This window comes from Scardinius erythrophthalmus (assembly GCF_964197995.2).
Source record: "Scardinius erythrophthalmus genome assembly, chromosome: 4".
NCBI lineage: Eukaryota > Metazoa > Chordata > Actinopteri > Cypriniformes > Leuciscidae > Scardinius > Scardinius erythrophthalmus.
In genome coordinates this window covers 28,141,669-28,166,236 of record NC_138224.1, presented here as the reverse complement: position 1 = coordinate 28,166,236, position 24,568 = coordinate 28,141,669, and the positions used below count along the sequence as shown (strand labels likewise).

Below are 24,568 nucleotides of genomic sequence, written 5' to 3'. Positions count from 1 at the left end.
TGCATTTTACGCGGAATTGCTTTTCCAACGCAATAGAGGTGGAAATGGGCTTCTCCACACAGCTCGCGCTGAACAGCGACGCAGTGCCAAACGCTGCTCCTCGATCCTGCATGGACTCCACCACCGCAGCGGCGTCTTGATGTGAGTGATCATATATATTTTAATCACAATTTATGGTTAGGCTAAAGTAAATCCTCTGGGGTCGACAAACGCGTCGGCGCATTTTGCTGGATTTTTTCACATAGCAGCGGCAAAATATGAATATGCATATAGAAAGCGCGCGCTATTGACATCAACTCGATAATACTCATCAGATGCATATTTACGTCGTCTTGCGACCCTGTGAGCAAACTCTTAATTTTAGACAGTCTGACAGCAGGACTCTCAGGTGCACGCCCCCCCGCTCACGGTTCGTCCCCTGTATCTCCGCTGGGGTCTGCCCACTTTTCTAGCATTTTTCAAATTTTGCCAGTGGGTGGAGTCAGGCTCTGACCAGGGGTTTAGTTACCCTTTAAAACCTAGAAACACCCCTGCAAATGCATATACAATATTTGTAACTTAAATAAGTAATAATCAAATAAAGAGACAATATATTAACATTTTAAAAGTCTTACAGTTACAACCGGCCCTTTGAGGGCAGCCATAATGCTGAAGTGGCCCTCAGTGAAAATGAGTTTGACACCCCTGGCCTAGGCTGAGGTGTGGAAGGTTGCAGCAGTGAGACTGACATCCAGCGTGTGGACATCAATTAACACTGATGCGTACATGGCGGTAATATGCCACTATGTGACCTCTGAGTGGAAGCTCTCATCCATCCTTCTTGGTGTGACCAAGTTCCCCAAGACCCACACAGCAGCTCACATCACAGAGGCAAAAGCCACTCTGATGGGGGAATTGGGCATTTCTGAAAATGTGAGCTGCTTAGTCACTGATGGTGCAGCAAACATGGTGGCTGGTGTTGAAACCCATTATTAAGGCACATGGACTCAACTTAGGGTGAAGAAGGCCATCGATTCAACCCCTGAGTTAGAAGACCTCTGTAGCTGTGGATGCAAGATCGTGGGTCACTTCAGGTCCAGCACCACAGCCAAGGAAAGGCTGTCACAGTTCTAGGACCAGATAGGTAGGCATAAACATAAGATGATTCAGGATGTGGAAACAAGATGGAACAGCACCTTCTCAATGAGAGCTTCTAGGTCAGACCATCACCATTCACAGCTGAAGAGTATAATTATATAAATCAGTGCCTGGGGATCTTGGGCCTTTCCACCAAGCCATGGTGGAAAGTCAGAGGAGGAAAGGGTGTCAGTTTCCAAGGTTATCCTAATGATTAGGATGTTGAAAATAGTCATAGGAGAGATGAGTACGCAAATTACATCAGAAATGGCCTCACGACTGGCTGCAAACCTGCTCAAACTATTGAATGAGAGGTTTGTCATGAGCAAAAGAGCTGCCTTGCTCTGGCAACACTCTTAGACCCACGTTTTAAAATGGTTGTTTTTAGTAACAACACCTGTACCCAAAATCAAATTTCTCAATGTGAAGCAATCATCAAAGGCCTCTAGACCTGAGAGACAATCACCAACACCAGTAACCTCAGCAGTGCCACAAGCTCATCATCAAACATTGTGGTGGTAGACTTATGGAAAACCCTGGACAGCCATTCTAGTGATTCACAGCGAACCAACAGTGCCACTGCACACGCTACCAGTGTAAGTACAGAAGTACCTTGTACATTCTGCCACCTAGTGATGATCCACTTGAATACTGGTCTAGACAGAAGATGGCTTATAAACACCTATAAACAACCGCGATGTATTGTTCTCTTTTAAAGAAATTGATATTAAAACTCTGATATCATGTTTTATGTGTACGTTATGTGTGAATATTCCCAAACTATCTGACAGTGCGATCTCTATGGGTTATGCATTATAATTTTTATTTAAAAAGAAAACACATAGGCCTAAGTCTGTATTAAAGAAAAAAATTATTGATAAACATGTATTTGGAATGGAATTAAATAAGTACTTTGGGTGTCTTGTTCATTATATTTATTTTCATATAAAAGCAACAGAACTTAAATTACATCCAGTTTTTTTAGCAACACTGTGCACGAGCGTGAATCCCGCGATATCCATCTTTGATCTCACAGGTGTCAGATCCACTGCGAGAAGAAAGAACTGTCCGGCTTGCCTGCACTTTTTTCACTCCTCTCACTGCAGCCGCCTACTCTTGACTACATTTCAGGCAGGCGCATCTTAAACAAGCCTACTCTTTCCTCAGTGATTGATCGATAAGCTTCTCTCCAATGTGAGTAATTACACGATTCAGAATTGTTTCCAGTCTGTTAAACTCATTCCACACTGATGACATATAAAAGAGTTCTCTCATAAGTGAATCCTCATGTGTTTATTAAGGAATATTTTACGTCTAAAACTATTGCCACACTGATTACATGTGAACGGCTTTTCTCCTGTGTGAATTCTCATGTGGACTATAAAGCCTCCTTTTTGAAGGAAACCCTTGCCACACTGAAGGCATGTGTAAGGCTTCTTTCCAGTGTGAACGCTCATGTGGAGTTCAAGACTTTGTTTTTTAGTGAAAATTTTTCCACATTGTTGGCAGATGAAAGGCTTCTCTCCAGTGTGAACTCTCATGTGGACTGTAAGGTTTCCTTGCTGATAGAAACTCTTTCCACACTGAGGGCATATGAATGGCCTTTCTCCAGTGTGAACTCTCATATGGACTTCAAGGTTTCCTTTTTTAGTGAAACACTTTCCACACTGTTGGCAGGTGAAAGGCTTCTCTCCACTGTGAACTGTCATGTGAGCTTTAAGGTTTCTATGTTGATCAAAACTCTTCCCACACTGTTGGCAGGTGTAAGGTTTCTCTCCAGTGTGAATTCTCATGTGGACTTTAAGGGCTTCTTTTTTAATGAAACTTTTTCCACATTGTTGGCAGGTAAAGGGCTTCTCTCCAGTATGAATTCTCATGTGGACTATAAAGCTTGCTTGTTGACAGAAACTCTTTCCACACTGAGAGCAAGTGAAAGGCTTCTCTCCATTGTGAATTCTCATGTGGCTTTTAAGGGCTCCATTTTGAATATAACTTTTTCCACATTGTTGGCATGTAAAAGGCCTTTCTCCAGTGTGAAGTCTCATGTGGACGTCAAGGTTTCCTTTGCTAGTGTAACTCTTTCCACACTGATGGCAGATGTAAGGACTCTCTCCAGTGTGAATTCTTATGTGTGCCTTAAGACTTTCTTTTAGAGTGTAACTCTTTCCACACTTCTGGCAAATGAAAGGCTTCTCTCCAGTGTGAGCTTGCATGTGGTTTTTAAGGCTTTGTTTTTGAGTGAAACTCTTTCCACACTGCTGGCAGGTGAATGGCTTTTCTCCAGTGTGAATTCTCATGTGCCTTTTAAGGCTTCGTTTTGTACTCATACTTGTTCCACACTGTTGGCAAGTGAAAGGCTTTTCTCCACTGTGAACTATCATATGAGATTTAAGGTTTCTATGTTGATAAAAACTCTTCCCACACTGTTGGCAGGTGTAAGGCTTCTCTCCAGCATGAATTCTCATGTGGACTTTAAAGCGTTCTTGTTGACAGAAACTCTTGCCACACTGAGAGCATGTGTAAGGCTTCTCTCTAGAGTGAATTCTCATGTGGCGCTTAAGGCTTCCTTTCTGGTTGAAACTTTTTCCACATTGTTGGCAGGTAAAAGGCTTTTCTCCAATGTGAACTGTCATGTGGGCTTTAAGGTTTCTATGTTGATCAAAACTCCTTCCAGTATGAGAAAAAATAAACAATTTTTCTCCAGTTATAAATTCATGTTTCTCATTCTGCTCTTTGTCTTCCTTTTCATTTAGTTCTGGACTCTCCTCTTTCAGCTGCATCAGGCCTAAGGTGAAAAGAGACCAATACAAGTTAACCCCAGTTTAATGGCACAAAGCAACAGACATCAATACATTTAGACATATAAAGCATTAAAACCAACAACATATAGACTAGTTCCAACCCATTAAGCCAGAGGTCCTGGAGATCCACTACCTTATAGAGTTTAGCTCTGATCCTAATCAAACACACCTGAATCAGCTTATCAAGCTCTTCAGAATCACATAGACAAGTGTGCTGAAGCAGATTGGAAACAAACTTTGCAGGGCAGTGGGTCTCCAGGAGCAGGGTTGAAGATGTCTACACTAGCTATTGAATGCTGTTGCATGTTATCTCAGAACTAGGGGTGCACGATTTATCGACTCAATATCGTTATCGCGATATCACGTTGCCCGATATTATACTGAAAGTCTCGTGATAATTATGCAATATTTTGTTTATGATGAGTCCCGTCCGACATGCACCTCGCGAAAAATACACGTCGCTTCGAGAGGGTTAACTTTTCATGCTACAGATTTCCCACAGTGGTCAGAAAGAACACGGGAGACACTTTGTTTCTCTCAATATGACTCTAGAGTCGCTACTCGCTCCAAAGCTAATCGCCGTCTCTCTCTCTCACTTCTCCCTCACTCTACCACACAGCGACTTACTTTCACTTTGATTTGCAATAGTTTGCAATGAATAGATGCTCAGCTTCTCATCTGCAGTGATACGTGTTCCAGTAGCGTTGTCACATCTGGCTATAACATGACATATAGCCTACAACACGCTCTCACACGTTTTTTTTTTTTTTTGCATTTTTGGGAGGAGTACAATTTACATATGTGGTTTCAACAACCAGATGCATTAACACTTGTCCAGTTTCGTCTGGATTGCGGCCCAGACCTCCTCCTAAAGTGGTTTGAGCGATCAGATTCAAATCGGTCTTGAATGGGTTTCGGAGGGCATTTACACCTGGTCTTATCACGATCCGATAGCTATCCCATCACAGAAAACGCATAAAGTGGCCAGGTGTAAACAGCCCCTTACATACGCCGAAACCTCTACCTGTGAGTTGCCATGGGAAAGTGCAAATTGCCTTCTAAAGGTTACACAGTTGTTGATGGGCCCTGTTTCTCATGACATTTTCTTTTTACTTGTTTTTTTAGATTTATTTGTATTGTTTCTAACATGTCCTAACATTGTTTTTAATACTGTAGTGTACATACAACCAGTAAAACATGTCCTGTTCTGTAGACATGGTTATTATTTATTTATTCATATTGTACCAGTCCAATATGACTGTCAGTTGAAATAAACCTTGTGTTGTAAAAAAAACTTGTTTTATTTGTTATGAATCTATTTTGATGCGTTTTCCCATAACTTTTGTAATTTTACATGTTTAAAAATATCAAAATGAATATCGATATCGCAATATTCATTATCGATATCGCAGTATCACATTTTGTCAATATCGTGCACCCCTACACATAACCTCGTCAATTTTTTTAACTAATTTGTTTTCTATAGTGCGACCACTTTGCTTGTGCACACGAAGACATTGGGTCCTCTGATTTTCTCCAAATATGTTGCCTTTGAGAGACATCATTAGATTTCACTATGTTACACCAATGATATTCAGTTTTAAATTTTCTCACAACCATAAAAACCTGCACAACTCTCCAAGTTGGCAGAGCATTGTCTTCCTGTTCCTGGAGCCCCGAGCACTGAACATTTTGAATGTCTTCCTAATCAACAACTTGTCTCATTATGAGACATCTATAGCTCATGTTGAGCAAGAGCCCACTACTGTTGGAACCTGTGCAATAGGTTGTGGTGGAAATGAAAAACCACATCGACCAAAAAGCAATGCAGTCAGAAGATGGAAGGAAGTGGAAAAAATATTGTTAAAATAATTTTATGCAAATAAATTACTAAAGCACACAATTACCTATTACCTACCTAGGATATCCAGATCAACCAAAGGAGGGAGATCATTTTCAAATTTAGCTCCAAAACTCTGGAATAGTCTTCCGGATACTGTTCGTTGCTCAGACTCGCTCTCCCAGTTTAAAACTAGATTAAAGACGCATCTCTTCAGCCAGGCATTTATATAATATTTTTAAACTTACAGTTAAATCCGGTCTCTAGTTCATAAATGCCAGAGGAGAACTGGCCCCCGACTGAGCCTGGGTTCTCCCAAGGTTTTTTTTTTCTCCATTAGGTCACCTGATGGAGTTTTTCGGTTCCTTGCCACTGTTGCCTTTGGCTTGCTCAGTTGGGGATACTTAATTTAATTAATCAATCAACAATACTATTGATCAGCATTACCAAACGTGGACGTTTTACACTAGAAACAAACATTGATGTACTATTTTATTTAATACTGTGAAGCTGCTTTGATACAATCTGTATTGTGAAAAGCACTATATAAATACAGTTGACTTGACTTGACAATTAGATGATCTTAAAGGTTAACTAAACCCTAAACCAACTTTTTTTAGTTAATGATCTGTAAGAATGGAGCTTGATTAGTGCTGTTCATTGATTAACATTTGGGTACAAAGTGTTTTAATTCTACAATATATGGTGGAAAAACGTCTGAGTGCTGCCCTCTTCAGGTTGAACGGTGGCTACTGCAGTTGAATTTTCCTATTGGATGTTTTGTTTCGTCAAAACCACTGTAGCGAGTCAGGAGTTGAAAACGATCAGGATAGAGTATTTTAGCATCTATTTAGCATAGCATTTATATAGTTATTTAGATTATTTCGTGTAGCCTAGGTAGTTAATTAGCATAGTTGTTAGTGTAGTATTGTTAGAAGCATAGTTAGTTAGTAGCATAGTATTGCATCAGTTAGGATAGCTTCAAGTTAACGTAGATTTATCTGTATTTAGTACAGTGGTCAGGATGGTATGTAGGTGTAGTGTTGCTGGTTGTAACAGCACTGCTGGACTGCATAGCTTTCCAGCAGACTTGGAAATTAGGCACCAGTGGTTGCATGCACTTGGCCTGGAAGACCACGAGTTCCCGCCTAGAGCTGGAGTGTGCAAACTGCATTTTACGCGGGATTGCTTCTCCAACGCAATAGAGGTGGAAATGGGCTTCTCCACAGAGCTCGCGCTGAAAAGCGACGCAGTGCCAAACGCTGCTCCTCCTACATTGGACCCCACCACCGCAGCGGCGTCTTGAGGTGAGTGATCATATATATTTTAATCACATTTATGGTTAGGCTAAAGTTAATCCTCTGGGGTCGACAAACGCGCTGGCGCATTTTGCTGGATTTTTTCACATAGCGGCAAAATATGAATATGCCTACAGAGAGCGTGCGCTATTGATATCAACTCGATAAAACTCATCAGATGCATGTACTTTACGTCGTCTTGCGACCCTGTGAGGAATAATAATAATGTAATAGTAATAATAATCCTGGAAAAAATTACCTCAGAAGTTTGTGAGTTAATTAACTAATAGTATTTATAAACATTTTAAAATCTCTAGAATGACTGAATATAAGACTGTAATTGTAAACCATAACTTTTTTTTTTTTAAGCATACTATGACCAGAGAAATTGGGTGCCAGACTGAACCAGTCAGCTCCAGATCTGCAGGTGTGCAGGCTAACATGAAGCCCACGAGGAGAAGCAATGGTGATTTTGAAGTTCTAATTTAGCTATTACTTGTTTTTAAATACTTTTGATTGATTGTCATTAAGTTATTTCTGATACATACACATTACAAAACCAAATTATGATTATTTATGCTTTTATTTAAATTTGTTTTAACTTTTTTTTTCTTTTACATACAGTCTATGAAGTATTACCCGACAAAGTGACTAAATACATTGTTTATGAAGATAAACTGCTGGAGCTTTTTAGAAGATGCCCTGTCTGCACCCGGAGTTTGGTTGTTTCACAAACAACCATTGGGACACTTCTCCGTGTCGAACAGCACTGTGCTTGCTGTGAGTACTCCAGTGATTGGTCGAGCCAGCCAATGGTAAACAATATACCAGCGGGAAACCTACAGCGCTGTGCAGCTGTTCTGTTCACTGGCTCATCGGTTTGCCAGATATCGAAGGTGAGAGATAATAACATAGCGCTGTCATATTTGCACGTCACCCCTCAGGTTATTATATGAAGATGTATTTTTTTCTTTTAGTTCTTGGATGCCTTCAAAATCCAGGGGATCTCTGAGCCATGCTTCCACAAGCATCAGGCCAAGCTCCTTATTCCAACCATAAACTGGCAGTGGAAGATTGAGGATGACGCTATTGAAAATGCCATTGCTGATGGGGCTGTGACTCTTGGTGGGGACATGAGAGCTGATTCACCTGGTAATAAATAACTATATATATATATATATATATATATATATATATATATATATATATATATATATATATATATATATATATATATATTAATTAGACTGCTGTAAGACTTTGTTGCCGTTGGCTTTGTGTAAATAACACAATTGTAGGACATTCAGCAAAATATGGCAGCTACACCATGATGGACCTCAAAGCCAATAGGGTCATAGACATCCAGATAGTCCAGGTAAACATCTACACAATGAAAACATTTTGTTATGTGAATTACTATATACTGTGCATTAGGGATGGCTCGATACCATAATTTTGGTTTCGGTACGGTACCAGAACCTAATACCTCGGTATCGATACTACATGGATACCACAGGTGACAAATAACCAGCCTCAAAATTTAAGTGAATTGAAACAATTTTATTAAAAAACACTGCTTGAAACTCTGCAGTACTGAATGTGCAAACAAAAAGTATCAAAATGTTAAAATAAATAAATAAACAAAAAAAACAGTCAGGGAACTTACAGTAGATTAAATTTTGATTTTGAAAAAAAAGAAAGAAAGAAACCTGAAATGATACAATTAAAATAGGTTAATATCTATAATAATAGATTAATATAGAATAATAATAGAATAATGAAATGAATAATTTTTAGCTGACATGCATTAACAGAGAATTATCAACATTTATAGCATTTATTCATCTTGGTTTGATTACTGTTTGGTTTGTGTTTGGGTTCATATTAGTTTAATGCATTGCATATAAAGTAATGTTAACATGCTAAACATGTATTAGTATATTTAAATAATAATTACTGATTGATCTAGATTAATAAATGCTATAATACGGTTAGGTCAGGTTACCTAATGAATGTTGACAAATGTAGCTTAAATGTAAAGTGTTACTCTAACATTCATATTAGTAATATCCATATTACTACTATTACTCTAGATTCCTTAGATTCCTCTAGGGGTCGCACTCGCCACAGCAGCAGTGATATGCAATTCATTTTACTATCACTAATACTAAAATTAATATCACTAATCTCTTTATTCATTCAAATTCAATTAATATATGATTGTTTGAAAGTGCAAAAATTATGAGACCTAAACTTCATTGGTTCTAGCGTGTCATGCAAGCACATTTGAGCTTTCGTGTTTACCGTGTCATATTTAATTGATAAGCTTTTATGTATGTGCGCTATGAATAAAAGTCTAAATTAAAACAGTTGAATGATGGACTCACCTGTCGATCTCTGAACTCTTTGAACAAGTCAGGATGATCAAGGCTGAGTCCCAATTCGCCTACTTATACTACGACCTAAAAGTATGTACTTTTTTTGTGATGAAAAAGTACATACTTTTGAGTGTGTAGCAAAAAAGTATGCACGTTCTGGGACATACTTCGATGACGTCATGCAACGTGAACTTGAACGTGGTTGCCTAGTTACGCACACCGCGACTGTTAACAAAACATTTAACATTCCATTCATTCTTATATATCCAATATAATTTTATTTACTATTCCCATCTTTTTTTCCACAATACATTTACAATGTGTTTACCAAATTGAGGAGTGAAGCAGGGCGTCGTCGTAGATCAACCAAACGCAGGTCGTTTGTGAGGCGGCTGGTTCTGACGTTCATGTGCAAATGTGTGTAACGAAAGCTAGCGCTACTTATTTTCTGAGTTAAAATATTTAAAGTTTATAGTGTAACTATTGTTTAACGTATTTTATACTTAATCTTATACTTATGTATAATCCTTAAAAATACCCCGATGAAAATGAACCATGCTTTTACTATAGTAAAAGTGTAGTAACCATGTTTCTTTGGTTGGACTGATAAAGTTAACATGTGTACAGCCACAGTATTACTACATATAAGTCAGACAGAAACAGAAATACATAAAAAAGACACTTGCATGACACTGTAGGCTACTAGAGCCTTTTTATTTATTGTTTTGTAGCCTGCAATGAGGCGCTCGGTATCTTCGTCGGACCCTACAAGATAAACACGGTACTTTTTTGGCACAACATAAACCCATTAATATTACGAGACAATAAAATATAACTTTAATTAGGGTTAAACATTTGAATTCTTACACTTAAAACTGAGGGCGCATCTCCGTTGCTGCATCCGACTGCCAGGTTTACATCACCATCATCACCGCAAAGCTCCTCCCGCACGCACGCAATGGGTTGTGGGCAATATTAGCCGTTAGAGTGTGCATTGATCTGCACTTCAAATTCTAACCGGAAATAGTAGACCATCCGGGTATCTTTGGAATACTCTTTTCAACATGCTACGCTTTGGGACGTACTAATTCTAGTTTCGCATACTATTTAGGACGGATAGTATGCGAATTGGGACTCAGCAAATGTAAAGACGCGGTTACGTGCGTCTGGAGGTCCTGCGGTGTGATGGACGCCATTTTGCCTCATTCGTGTGTCCAGTTCGCGCGAAAGAGGCGAATTGAGCTTCTGCTGCGATTCGCGCGAGTGATTTTATTTTGTGCTTTTTGTGCATTCACGCGTTTGAAGTGAATTTGCGTCTGACGCCCGAGTTGAAAAATCTGAACTTTGGCGTTTGTTCGCACCACGTTAACCAATCAGGAGCCTGCTTGCTGATAAACGGGGGGAGACCCGCTTTTCAGTTTATAATGTTATTTTATGTTTGGCCTCAATACATTATTTTGTACATTAATATGACTAAATGCCTGGTGTGGTTCTAATGCATAACAAAGCAAATCTTTTATCACATAAAAACTTGATTTCAATATACAAGGCATATTTATTTAGCTATTTATTCCATATCTAAATTTAGATTATATGAAACATTATTATTTTAATGTAAAGACAACCAACATACTTTAGTGTATAAGAACATAGTTTGTGTCTGAGCAGTGTTGTGTGAGAAAAACAAAATCACAGGACAGTTAATTACTTTTGGAGGCTGGCTCCATTTATCATCAAAACAAAAATAAATGACAGATTAGGTGGGTGAGGGCGAGGGTGATCCTCGCTCCGATGTGGGACAACAGGTCATTAAACTGGGTGCGGGACGGGTGGAAGTACCGCTGAAAGCGGCCGTCATCCAGGCGCAGCTCCTGGAGCAAATGGTGAAACACGCCAAACTGGGTACGCCTCCGGAGTGTCTGGTGGACCAAAGTACGGCAACGAACAAAACAATAAATAAAAAGGCTCTAGTACAGTGTCATGCAAGTGTCTTTTTTTTATGTATTTCTTTTGATGTTTCTGTCTGACTTATTTGTAGTAATACTGTGGCTGTACATATGTTAACTTTATCAGTCCAATCAAAAGAAACATGGTTACTACACTTTTACTATAGTAAAAGCATGGTTTATTTTCATCGGGGTATTTTTAAGTATTATACATAAGTATAAGATTAAGTATAAAATACGTTAAACAATAGTTACACTATAAACTTTAAATATTTTAACTCAGAAAATAAGTAGCGCTAGCTTTCGTTACACACATTTGCACATGAACGTCAGAACCAGCCGCCTCACAAACGACCTGCGTTTGGTTGATCTACGACGACGCCCTACTTCACTCCTCAATTTGGTAAACACGTTGTAAATGTATTGTGGAAAAAAGATGGGAATAGTAAATAAAATTATATTGGATATAAGAATGATGAAATGTTAAATGTTTTGTTAACAGTCGAGGTGTGCGTAACTAGGCAACCACGTTCAAGTTCACGTTGCATGACGTCATCGAAGTATGTCCCAGAACGTGCATACTTTTTTGCTACACACTAAAAAGTATGTACTTTTTCATCACAAAAAAAGTACATACTTTTAGGTCGTAGTATAAGTAGGCGAATTGAGACTCAGCAATTGACTTAACATGGAAATCACTCGCTTCAGATGCTTTATTTGCGTTCAGTGTGAACGCAGCATAAGAACCCCTCAAAGATAAAATTATGCTTGATCCTTTAAATAAAGCTGAAATAGCTTTAGATCAAGCATCATTAGGCGCGTTTCCATCAAAGATTCGCGCAAAACTTTTGCAATTTTTTCTAAATATCGATAAAAAACTATTGCAAAATGGCGGCATTACAATTAACCGATGTTATGCGGCTAAAACGTCATTTTTTCCTCTCGCGATAAATCATTCCAAAAATCATGGCAAAGGACGTTGGCAAGTTTATATACATCACAGCCACGTACCGCACTAGACATAATTATTATTAATGGAAGGGAACGTAGGTGTGTTATCCAAGCATTAATGGCAAGGAAAGACCCTTATACTGTGAGAGGCACATATGAGGTGTTTCTGGGTTTTTCTCACTCATTTCTGCTCCGAGGTCTTGATTGTGGCATTTCTTTGAGGTTTAGAAATATTTCCAGTATTTCTGTCATTCTTTTAAAGAATTCTGTCCAAACACACCGCGCCTTCTAAGTCAGGTGACCTGTAAATGCACAAAAACTGTTTCCATTGCAGTTTTGCGAAATATTCCTTTTTCGAATTGCCTGAAAAACCACCTCATGCGAGCGTAAAAACTTTTTTGCGATAAATGGGAGTTTTTGCGAAATTGACGTGTTTCCATTGGGCGTATTTTCAATTCGCAATTTCAATTTGCGCAATTTGAAGAGAAATGGAAACACGGCTAGTTTCTCCTTGGCCTCCACGGAGAAAGGTTGCGTTTACACTGCAAGTCTTAATGCACAAATCTGATCTTTTGACCATATCCGATTTTTTGACCCGCCTGTTTACATTCACTTTAGACATAACTGGTATCCGATATCTGTGTTTACATTAATTCCCGGCCAAAATAAATGTCACTGATCGCTTTACTACGCACATGGTAGACCGTCTAGTTTTGAATGGCCGCGCTATTAAAATTATTTATATAATTAATGTCGGGTGGCAATGATTATTTGCCAACATGCATGTTTTACAGCACACAAAATCTGACTAAACGAAGAGGCAGGAAAATAACTAATTTTTTTTATTTTTTTTATCTACAGCTCGTTAGATCTAGAATTCTGAAGTGAAATAAAGTAGTGCTGTAAGATTACATTTTTTAATGAATTCGAATGAATTAACGAGAGAGAGAAGCCTAAGAGTGAAGCTTGTTTGTTTAATTTCCTGTAGCGAAGTTTTATTTGTAAAACTCACGGGACAGAGGTTGAAAGCTCATGAATGTTTGTGCGCGCACACAATATCTTTCCTTTATAAAGTTTCCACCTCAATAAAAAGCTGTGAGCGAGTGCATACAGGCATGTCTGCCTCATAATGCAAATGGCATTTACTTGATGTAAATGGGCACTAAGTTATAACTTAAGCACTACTAAATATTATTGCACTGCATTAAACTTAGTTGAAGCGTAAATCTAGGTATAAATTAAATATTTACAGAAGCCTCCGATCAGGAGTAACAAAATAAAATAGACTGACTGAACTGCATTGTTACGTCCTTAGGGACGTTTATAGTGTTTTTGGGTGTTTTGTGTTTCTCTTTTTGGTCTCTTTTGTCTCTCTCTCTTACTTTAACTTTCACAGGCCATCGCTGATTGGCTGTTTTGCCTGTCAGTCATTCGTAATGAGTTGAGTGGGTGTGCCATGTGAGGCGGGATCCTCATCATCCTGATGCTTGATACCTGGAGAAGCCCTACTTAAGGAACATGCTACTGCCAGCAAGAGAGAGACTTTTTGTTTTGGTTCTGCCTTGTGTTTTGTTTCTCTTTGCTTGATTTAGTTTTGTTAAGTGTTTAGTGTGTCATGTTAATCGTGCCTTGTTTTTGATTGCCCAAAAAACTTATTATTTGTGAGCTCTGAAAGATTTAAACAGCTCTTCAAAGCTGGGTTAAGCGGGAAGGAGGAGAGGGGATAGGTAAGGCCGTCACGTGACATAGGCCTACATTTACACCGTTAGTTGGATTTTTGTCTATATACACTAGGTTACGGATTCGTGCCACCCTCTGTATTTTTGTTTTGTTAGTTAGAGTAGTTTAGTTACGACGTCACGGACGTTGAAGACTTTTTCTTTGATCTTTCTTTTTTTCAGGATTAGATATAAATGGTTTAGTTGGTTCCTTTTTGATTGTTATTTTTGTTTGTTTGGTACAATCCTGTTTTGCTTTGTTCATATATAAAATATTAATCACTTTACCTTTTTATTAAATTAAGTTTACTTGATTTTGTCGTGTTTCTCATTTTATTCAGTGCTCAATGGTGACAGGTGTCTGAACTGGCTTAATGTTCCCCTTCTAAAAATTCCTAGACGGTTATGAGCCAAAGAAGGGTCGTAACATGCATCAATGAGCTTGTTTTATCTGACAGACTTGAATTATTTAAACATTAATGGTAATGCTGACATTTACACTTGCTTACATTTGAAGAGAGAAAACATTTAGTAAAAAGATTACTTTGTTAGTGGCTCTTCAACATCGATCTATCCCATCTGTTGTGCATGTCAAATAAAATGTCATAATCAACTGTCATGTCATTTCTGATGATGTTTTTTTTTTGTATCAGCATTTGATACTTATTAGTTTCAAATACAGTTTCTGAATGTTATTTACATAAAACACAACATAGGCCTACATTATTCGTGATCAAGTAGTATCTACTTTACAGAGAGCTTACTACCTACTAGTTATGTTCTGCCTTAAGAACAAATGGTGCAACTGAATAAAATACAGAGTTAGTTATAAACCAGCTAGTAGTTACTAAGCCTCTAGAGTGGACTTTGTTCCAATTTAAGAAAGAACGCAACCCAACCCAACCCAGGAGAGCAGACAGGGAACAAAAACTCCTGCCAACAGCAAATGAATTGAGAACATGTACAGGACAAAATAGTTCAGCTTTGAGAATGAAACCAACCTGTTTGTTCCTCAGTATCTTCTTGTTTCACTCTGAATGCTCCTTCAATCCTCATGTCTTCCCTCTCTCTCTCTTTAATAAACGCCATCTTTGTTTGTTCCTCAGCATCTTCTTGTTTCACTCTGAATGTTTCCTCAATCTTCATGTATTCACTTTCTCTCTCTTTAACAAACGCCATAAACGCGTTAATAAACGCCATCTTTATAATAGTGTCACGTAGACCAGCAGTCTTTCTGTTTTTCTCTGTAATGATAAAGATGAGAATTGACAGAAAGAAAAACAAATCCAAACTAAATCTCAAGGTGCATCTCAATCAGCTCTAGTTCAGCACACTGTGAGTGAAAGACCATGGAATAAAAAAAAACTAACACTACAAATAAATAAAGGACGATTAAGTAAGAGAAAAAAATAGACAGTCACTTAATATTTATTTTTAATATTAGGTATTTAATGATTAGAGTACACTTTATGAAAGTTGAACACAATTATTTTAAAACTAAGTTGAAATAATGCGGGCTGACGACCAACAGAAGCAAATTCTATTAACAACTTCATAGATCACAGAAAGGCTGTCTTTAAAAGTTTATAAGTTATTGTTAAAATTCAGTATCACTATGGAGCAAATTAATGGAGCATGTTGTCCAATTAGGAGTTGAAAAGAACAAGCAGTGAAGGAGTAATATGTGAGATTCTGTTAAAGAAAAAGTGGTCGTGTTTGAAACATTTGCTTAGGAATTAACGTTAGTTTAGTTGACCTGAATTATTTCGTGTTACTGACAAACTTATTCACGATATGGAGTGTAATGAGACGCACGTTTTCTGTTACTCGTGTGAATACGTTACGCTTTACTGACAAAAATAACGTTCGTTAATTTTAGGTAAAGCATTTCAATGGCATTACAATATTGTACATTCAATATTAATTAATTATTTTTATATCATTTGTAAAAACTATAAAATTGTCTGAACGGTTAGTATCATTTAAACACTCTAAAAGCTTAAAAATACTAACCTTATCCCTAACCGAATCACAGCGCGACGCAGCCGAATGACGTCACGTCATCAGATCAATATAAAAGTCCTCTGTAGTGCGGAGAAATTCAAGTGCATAGAAAGTTATGTAAAAAATTGTCAGAGGTATTGAAAGTTTTACTCGTGGTGAAATGAATGTATGTATGTACACACACACACACACACACACACACACACACACACACACACACACACACACACACCAACAATGTATCAGTTCAATTATGTGATATAAGTACCAGTGAAAGAGTAATATGTGACATCTGTCTAAAAAGAAAAACAGTCATGTATGAGTGCAGAGATTGGGAACTTTTTGTTTGATACATTTATTATAAGAACCACAACAAAACTATTATTTTACTTTTAAATGAAAACAAGGTTTGTCAATAAAATAAAACTCCTAGTAGGCCACAGACTACTTTAAAAACAATTAATAGGCAGTAATAATGTTGAAATATGTTATTATTAATTGTGAAAAACTAATTGTTTTTGTGCCACCACCAACTTTGACCTAATGTCCATGAGTATGTTCCATACGAAGCATTATGACCTGGGCTGTCATATCTGCCGTCTCTTGACACAATACGCCTATTTCACAAAATGGCAGCGGAGATCAGAAGTAGGGAAGCGATACTTCCGGTGTGGTGAACAAATGAGTCCTATAGAGTGCCGAAGTTATGACGTCACTTTGTAGGACAACCCGGAAGTTAGCGGCGTATGGGTTCCCTCGATCGAAAAGCTATGCATTTTCCCCATAGACTTTTGGAAAATCGCAAAAAATAAGATCTGTGTTTAACAAAGAGTTGTGACCCTTACACGTTTTGTCTATCAAGTCTATCTTTACAAGTTAATCCAAAATTTATACATTTTGAAGCCTAAATAAAGCCGTCAGATATAAAATGCTAACGGTAGGCTATAAACGGACTACAGCACACCATGGTTGCGGATCAACGTCATCATCAAGTTTCCTCAAACTTTATTTAAAAAACATGCTCACGCATTATGATCTGCGCTGTGTATGAACACTCATCCACTTTTTCATGAGAAATATTGCCCATTCGTTTTTTCCAAAAATGTTAGAAACTAATTTTGTTTATGCGTGCCTGTGAGATTTTTTTTATCTTTTGTTAATGTTTTATTTATTAGTTTATTATTTTGCTAGTTTATATAAACCTTAATATTATTTTCTTTGTGATTAAGATTATTATGCCTGATCATTGTGCCCCAAATAAACTTTAAAGATTATCTTTCACTGTATTATGTTTGATTGTATGTTTGCATACCATTTGCTAATTCGCCAGAAAAAAAAAAGCGCTTTTACCATCTCAGAAGCACTAACGTTAGCTATGGCCGTATCAATTTCCAATCTTATGTCCTTTTTCTTAGACAATAGAAAAACCATAGATTGAGGAGAGAACCACTATAAATCTTGGACATGTAGAACAGTGCAGCTTAGATGCTGATTTACTTGCCGGTATTGTAAGGGCCAGCATGAGGGACAAGGTTTATCGAGTCTCGGTAAGTAAAACTAGGGAGAGATAGAGGAGTTATAATAGTGTTTTATGTATTTAAGATAACTATATAAATAATCTCTGAACAAGCATAACACAGTTAAATTCCAAACATTTAATATAATAGTTGTATATAATTATATATGTTGAATTTAAAGAGAATTGTCCAATAGCATCAACAAATGCTTATTATAATATATTATAATTAAACCATATATGTTCCCTAAATAAACCATATATACTCATTTTGTTAACATTTTCTATATATTTTTACCTGGTAATCCACAAGCCCCAATGTGAGAGCCAGTGTAGTAAATTTTATCTCACATTCACATTACTGTGAGCTGACTGGAGTGTAGTTACAATAGTATACAAGTAGTATACAATAGTTTAACATTTAATTTTTGGTATTTGTCAGACAGGCGACTTACAGTGCATTCAGGCTATACATATCAGCGTGTTCTCTGGGATTGAAATCGCAACCTTTTGCACAGTTAACAAAATACTCTAATCACTGAGCCACAGAAACCTTACAGCAAGAGTTGTAGTAAACTGAAAACAAACTATATACTAATTGCAAAAACTGATCATTCACATGACAGGTCTCTACAGGGAAAGATGGCATTGTTGCTACACAATGTGAATGCCCACATGGACAATACAAATGCAGCCATGCAGCTGCTTTGGCCATCTTTGCCATCCACAATTTCAGCTGCACAGACACCACATGTCAGTGGAAGAAGCCCAAAGCAGCTAAGAGCACACACTCTGTAGAGGAGCTGTTCCCTCCACCGAATGAGCCTTATAACCCACTGACACGGGAGCCGACAGCAGAGGATCAGGACTGGCTGAGGAACAGACTCAGGGACAGGTTCTCAGGAATGTCCTGGCTTCTCTCACCTGAGCCTGAAGAGAATCCTCACACCTTGGAAGCACATTCTGTTCCTAGAATTGTAGAGTCTGTAGGTCATCAGGGGTCTGAAGCTATCCTGGCCAGTATGGCTTTGTCAGAGGAGGAACGGAGGGCTATTCAGGTGGCAACAACTGGTCAGCGCAACAATCCAAACTGGCATTTATTTAGACGTGGAAGGCTGACTGTCAGCAACTTTGGAGCTGTCCTTAGGTCCTTAAGCATGTGACTGCTTCACTTCTTGCTAAGGTGCTGGGAAAGCAACAAGCCCTAGAGGGTGTTTTGTCTGTACAGTGGGGTATTGTGAACGAGAGTGAAGCCATCCAGGCATTCACCACAGCAACTCAGATGCCAGTCCAGGAGTCTGGCTTGTGCCTGTCACCATCAGGAGTGTTGGGAGCATCTCCAGATGGTCTGGTGGGGTCATCCGCAATATTGGAGGCCAACTGTCCCTACGATGCAAGAGAAAAGTCAATTAGTGAGGCAGTGCAAAATAAGGGCTTCTGTGTCAGTATGGAAGGGGGTGTTTACAGCCTGCGCAGAGACCACCTCTACTGGCATCAAGTACAGGGGCAGCTTCACCTCACTGCAAGAGAAACCTGCTACTTCACTGTGTGGACCACAAAACAAAGTGTCATCATCCCCATATCCAGAGATGACACTTGGCAATCAAACCTGCAAGTCCTGGAAGACTTTTTTACGTCCTACATGCTTCCACAGCTGGCACAAAAGTAAACTGTAAATATTGTTCAATATATACATAGTTTATAAAGAGAACTGTTTATTAGAAGGTTGGCTAAAATGTACATAGTTATTATTAAAATGAATGTTAGTTATTGTTAAGTTATTTGGAATGATATGACAGAATCTTAATTTTTGGGATAAACTTTCAATTTATTATTTGGTGGGTGGAGTGTCCTGTATGTGGTGTTATGCTTCATTTTGTAAAAAAATTAAAAAATAGTAATTGTAAAAAATCTGAACATTCAAAAATTTGTTGACATATTTCTTACTGTATGAGGTCGCGGTGCAATGCGAAAATCCCATTAGAACAAGCTGTGTGTCACATCGCACCTGGTGTAGACACAGTGTAATAGAAGCTGGGCTGTACTGACTGGCTGGATGGAGAGCAGGAGCCTGATGTTAATGGCTGGATGGAGAGCAGGAGCGTTTTTGCACTATTCTGTTGCCACTTCTTTTATGAGAGGACTTTGGAGGTTCACTAGTGCACAGCATACCTGAACCAGTTTATCTGCAAAGTGCCGCAAGTGAGATGGAATAAATCTCAGAATTTTAAAATCTTTTAAACGGCCATTTGCCCTCTCTACATGAATTTTGTTCTGTGCAATCAGCTTTGTAGTATGTGCTTCACTGTGTGTCAGTTGGCCGTGACTGAGGAATGGGGGAATGTTTACTGTGACTCCTTCTGGCAGAATGTTGTGGATTAGGAATCCCTTGTCAGCCAAAATCAGGTCTCCAGGCTTAAAATGGTTCAAAACACCAGAATCAAGTACTATCTCCTTATCACTTACAGATCCTGGGTAAAGTTTGCTGCAGTATGTAATCACAGCATTTGGTGCCACCCCAATGAGTACTTTGAAGGAGTGCATGCCACGGTATGCAGAATAGGTCTCTAGCTGTGTATCCATTTGTTTGGGAATAGCAATTTTGATGTCAGTGCAATCCAATATCATTCTGCAATTTTGGAAAGGTAGAAATGAAGACGGCATGCAGCTCTGGTTTTTCTCCCGGCTGGGAACAGTACTCATTGTATCCTTAAAAAGGACCTTGTAAAAAACCTCTATGATTGTTATTAATACATTACTTACAGTCCTTGTATTTTATCACACAATAAAATATTTGTATTAAATTAGAATGGAGTTTTTCAGCATTTACATTAATCTTCTTTATTGATCTGTCCATGTTTATATAGCACATTAAATATAGTTAACATTTACTACTAAAATTACAAAGATTAATATCATTGTTACCTAATGCCTTAACTAATGCTGTTTACAAATACAATCATATTATTATAAGTGGGTAAAAGCCAAGTTCACAAATATCAGGGTGCAGGACCCACCCTTTCTATAATTATATCCAAACAAGTTACAATAAAAGTCAACAAACCAGGTATTATTTTGAATATTTTAATTAAACACATTTCTCGACATAACGTTAGCCTTTAATAAAACTGTAGCGGATCTAATCTATTAAACAGTGGCAAAGTAAACAAGCTTTTAGATATTTTAAGAGAAAGACAACAGGTATTTTAGCTGTTGATTTGGTTATGAAAAACGTTTATTCTTGCTAGCCTTTTTAACTCCATCTGACCGTCAAAGTAACATTAGCGTGTTAAGCAATATGCACCATTAAAGTTTCGTCGTGGCCACATTAAGGCAGTAAATACGGTGTTCACATGGAAATCATCGTTGTGTGAGCTTACCTTACGGCGCGAACCCAGAGTCTCCGCTGGGTAACATCGGACGGAAAATGGTAAAACAAGCATCTTTCATTCGACGACTTGTGGTTGCATCTCGGGACAAAACAAAACAAAACACCATTGTCGAACTACAGTCTCTCCACAGAAATAAAGAACTGGTAATCGGTTACCTTAATATCACAGAATTCTGTGTACAACAATATTTGGAAAAACTACAATTTGAAAAGACTAAATATATAAAATTATGTATCTTAACTGAAAGGTAAACTTCTAAGAACGTGAGGCTGAAACGCGGGCTAGTGAGAGATTTCCTGTTTGTCATGATGACGTCTAAAGTCCCCGCCAAAGGATGTAGTCCCTTTTAGCAACTTGTTAGCAACCACCATTTTTAAGACACAATAAAGTAAAAAAAATCACAAGCAGGTTATAACTGGTGTGTTTTATGTCATAGATCAAAACGTGAAAATATTTAGAGGCTTTGTTAACCACAGACCTTATTTCAGGCGATTTAGCAAAAACCCGTTCAAAAAACCTATAGACTTTAGGGCGAGGGAACCGGAAGTGCTAAAATGCTAACTCACTTCCGTGTTTTGGCCTACAAAGTGACGTCATAACTTCGGCACTCTATTGCATAGACAGTATAAGAAGTGGAGAGAGCCATCTCATTTGAACTCAATTGAGACAAGTGAAGCCCATTTTTAGCGATTTTTTAGGACTTCCGTTCCTGACGCGCAGACTCAAACCGACTCAAACAGAGCTTGATGACGTAGATGTGACGTGAGCAACCCGTCTGTCTTCTAGTGGCTGTGGCATGAGAAATCTGAATCATTCCCTTCCGAATCTTGCAGAGACGGAGAGCGTGAGTAGGAGCTGTCTATGAGCTAGGAGCAGGATAAACTTTTGCTAGGTATGCTGATTAATTATTTTGTCATTTTGCCTCCACGTCTCCCCGATTGCCCGCAAGCTTCTCCTCCCGTCCATACGGTAATCTCTCTACTGTGTGACAGAGAGTCGCGTGGTTATGACGCAATCATTAGCCTTTACAAAACTGCTTCTACGGGGCCATAACATAAGCTACAAGGTAATGGAGCATTTTATACATTGTCGTGTTTCTTTAGAAATAAATAATGGACAAATGGAGTCTTCAAACGCCTCAGATGTAAAGTTATTCGCTGTCAAAGTGACGCCAAAATGAATGGGAGTCAATGGGATGCTAACAGCAGGTGAAGTTCTGCTACAAGATGGTGGCACGCGGCCGGCTTCAACTTCCGGTCGACTTCCTTCCCGCTTGCTCTATTGAAGAGATGAGTCCGAGCTTAGGACCCAAGCAATCTGATTGGTTCAAAGCATGTTTTATGGGTATCGCTTTAGTGCCTGGTTACAAATCATACAAAATCACTTTATTATAGAAGACGTTTGCACTACGTTATAACGAGTACATAAAATGTAAATTAATGTATTAATTTAATTAAAATAATTTGTATTTGTAATACAAATTAATGTATTTTAACTTGCATGTTTTATATACTAGTATTTAACCGAAGCTATAGATTGTGAAATTAAACATTTCTCGTTGTTAGTGTGTTTTTTAGTTAGCTTAGATAGTAGCATAGCATACAGCTAACGTTATCCAATGATCGTGCTAGCTGAGCTTTACCTGAGCTTCTACTGCCCTGATACTGCCTTACCGTATTCACAGCAATTCGTATTGCAATTATAATTGTCATTATTTTTTATCGTAATAATAAACACTTTTTTTTTATTAAAAGAACCATAAAATAATGTTTATTTGTGTATATTACTATTTTTCTTATTAACAGTTTAGATATTTAAATAAATGACAGAATGCTAGCTATGTTTTGTGGGAACTTAGTATAAATATTAATTGGTTGTCTAGCCTTGACTAAAGAACAGTATAATAAAATTACGGAATCACAAATCTTAATGTAATCAATCAAACCCCTTAATTTATATAGTAATCTTTTATTTTTATACTGATTAATGAAAGAAATAACATTTTTAGGTATGTTTTGTGATGAAGTTATTTGTTATTAAGCAATAGGGCATAATCTACTTTTTTTTATTATAAGCATTTGTGTACTTATGCATATGATTTATGTCATAATTCATTCTTAAAACAGAACATCATACAATACTATAACATTTAATGTAATAAAATTAGTGAACCAAAACTTTTTCTAAAAAATTTAATTAAATTAAAATTTAATTCTGTGTATTAGCAATTTATCGATCTCCTAAAGCTACTAATGATTTCTTTATTTCTCTTGGTAACTTACTTAAACAATGTGATGGAAAAGAAGTCATTCTTTTAGGTGACTTTAATTTAAATTAGTTTGAGAAATCATGTAGAAACAAACTTAAAGAAATAACAAAACCTTTCCAAATGACACAACTATTAAGTAAACCAACTCATATAACAAGATCTTTTCAAACCTTAATAGATTTAATATTGACAAATAAACCCGAGAGAATAATTACAACTTATAATTTAATCACAGGCATGTCTGATCACAATTTAACCCTAGTAGCCAGAAAATTGATAAAAACAAGGTACAAGAACGAAAATCCAATGAATAGTAAAATGTGTATCACATTCATCCTAAAGAAAGATTTACAACTGGTTGAAAAAGATTTAAAACAAACAAAGTGGGCAGACATCCTGGAGAAAAAATCTTGTGAACAGGGCTGTCATGATCTTATGTTGGCTGTAAATGACATCTTAACCAAATATACAAAAAATAAGCAAAGAAAGCGACATGCAAAACGAAATTTGCCATGGTTCAACAAAATTATTTGGGATAAAAAAGCGAGATGTGGCGCTAAAAACATTTCTAAAATCAGGACTAACAACGGATCGATTTGCCTTTACAAGTCAAAGAAATAAAGTTACAGCTGAGCTTAGAAAGGCCAAAGCCAGTTTTTTTTCTTGAAATCATCAGAAATGCACAATGTAATAGTAGAATAATATGGAAAACTATTGATAAATTGATTGGAAAAGAAAAGTCAAAATGTGAGAATATTCGTCTCAATTATAGATGACTCTTTTGCAATAGCAACAAATTTAAATGAATATTTTTTAAACATTGTTCAAAAACTGGCTCAGAATTTTCAAATTGCTGATCCCCCTCTCATAATCAGTGACAATTCTGATTTTAATCTTAGCTCAATAACTAAAACTAAAGTTGAAAAAATAATTACTGTGCTAAACAGCAGCAAAGCAAAAGATATTTATGGACTTGATACTTCTTTTCTGAAACAATATAAGGACATCTTCTCTGATCCGTTGACAACAATGATCAATCAATCGATTAGTGAGGGTATTTTTCCAGCAGCCCTAAAACCTGCGATTGTCGCCCCTATATTTAAGTCTGTAAACAAACAAGACATGAACAATTATCGTCCAATAAGCATCCTCCCAGCTGTGTCAAAAGTGCTCGAGAAGACGGTGGCAGAGCAACTTACTACCCACTTTGACTCACAAGCTCTCTTAAATCCAATGCAATTTGGTTTCAGACGGAAATACTCAACAGACTCTGCCTGTTGCTACTTCCTGGAAACTATCAGGGCATATGTGGATCAGGGAAGGGTGGTGGGAGCAGTCT

At 37.6% G+C, this 24,568-nt stretch overlaps 1 protein-coding gene across 2 annotated transcripts; it reads right to left on the bottom strand.

The window, feature by feature from the left end:
* Window positions 1–535: 535 nt before the first annotated feature.
* LOC308690088 (uncharacterized protein) lies at window positions 536–16,141 on the bottom strand. 2 transcript variants are annotated; one of them, XM_081364360.1, is made up of 3 exons: window positions 16,062–16,108; window positions 15,050–15,292; window positions 536–3,901 (listed from the first exon to the last, which is right to left on the bottom strand). In XM_081364360.1, exons 2-3 carry the CDS (start codon window positions 15,246–15,248, stop codon window positions 2,388–2,390), a joined length of 1,713 nt encoding a protein of 570 aa, XP_081220486.1. In that variant the 5' UTR covers window positions 15,249–15,292; window positions 16,062–16,108; the 3' UTR covers window positions 536–2,387. The 2 variants fall into 2 exon arrangements, 1 of the variants encoding a protein (XP_081220486.1); XR_014030118.1 differs by lacking the exon at window positions 536–3,901 and adding an exon at window positions 11,144–11,352 and having other exon boundaries at window positions 16,062–16,141.
* Between the last annotated feature and the right edge of the window lie 8,427 nt (window positions 16,142–24,568).

Bases quoted from the DNA above. Each gene is read 5' to 3' on its own strand.
- LOC308690088 (XM_081364360.1), bottom strand. From the start codon at position 15,248: ATGGCGTTTATTAACGCGTTTATGGCGTTTGTTAAAGAGAGAGAAAGT. The intron at 3,902-15,049 runs GTTGGTTTCATT...TTTTCACCTTAG, and splicing joins AGATACTGAGGAACAAACAG to GCCTGATGCAGCTGAAAGAG.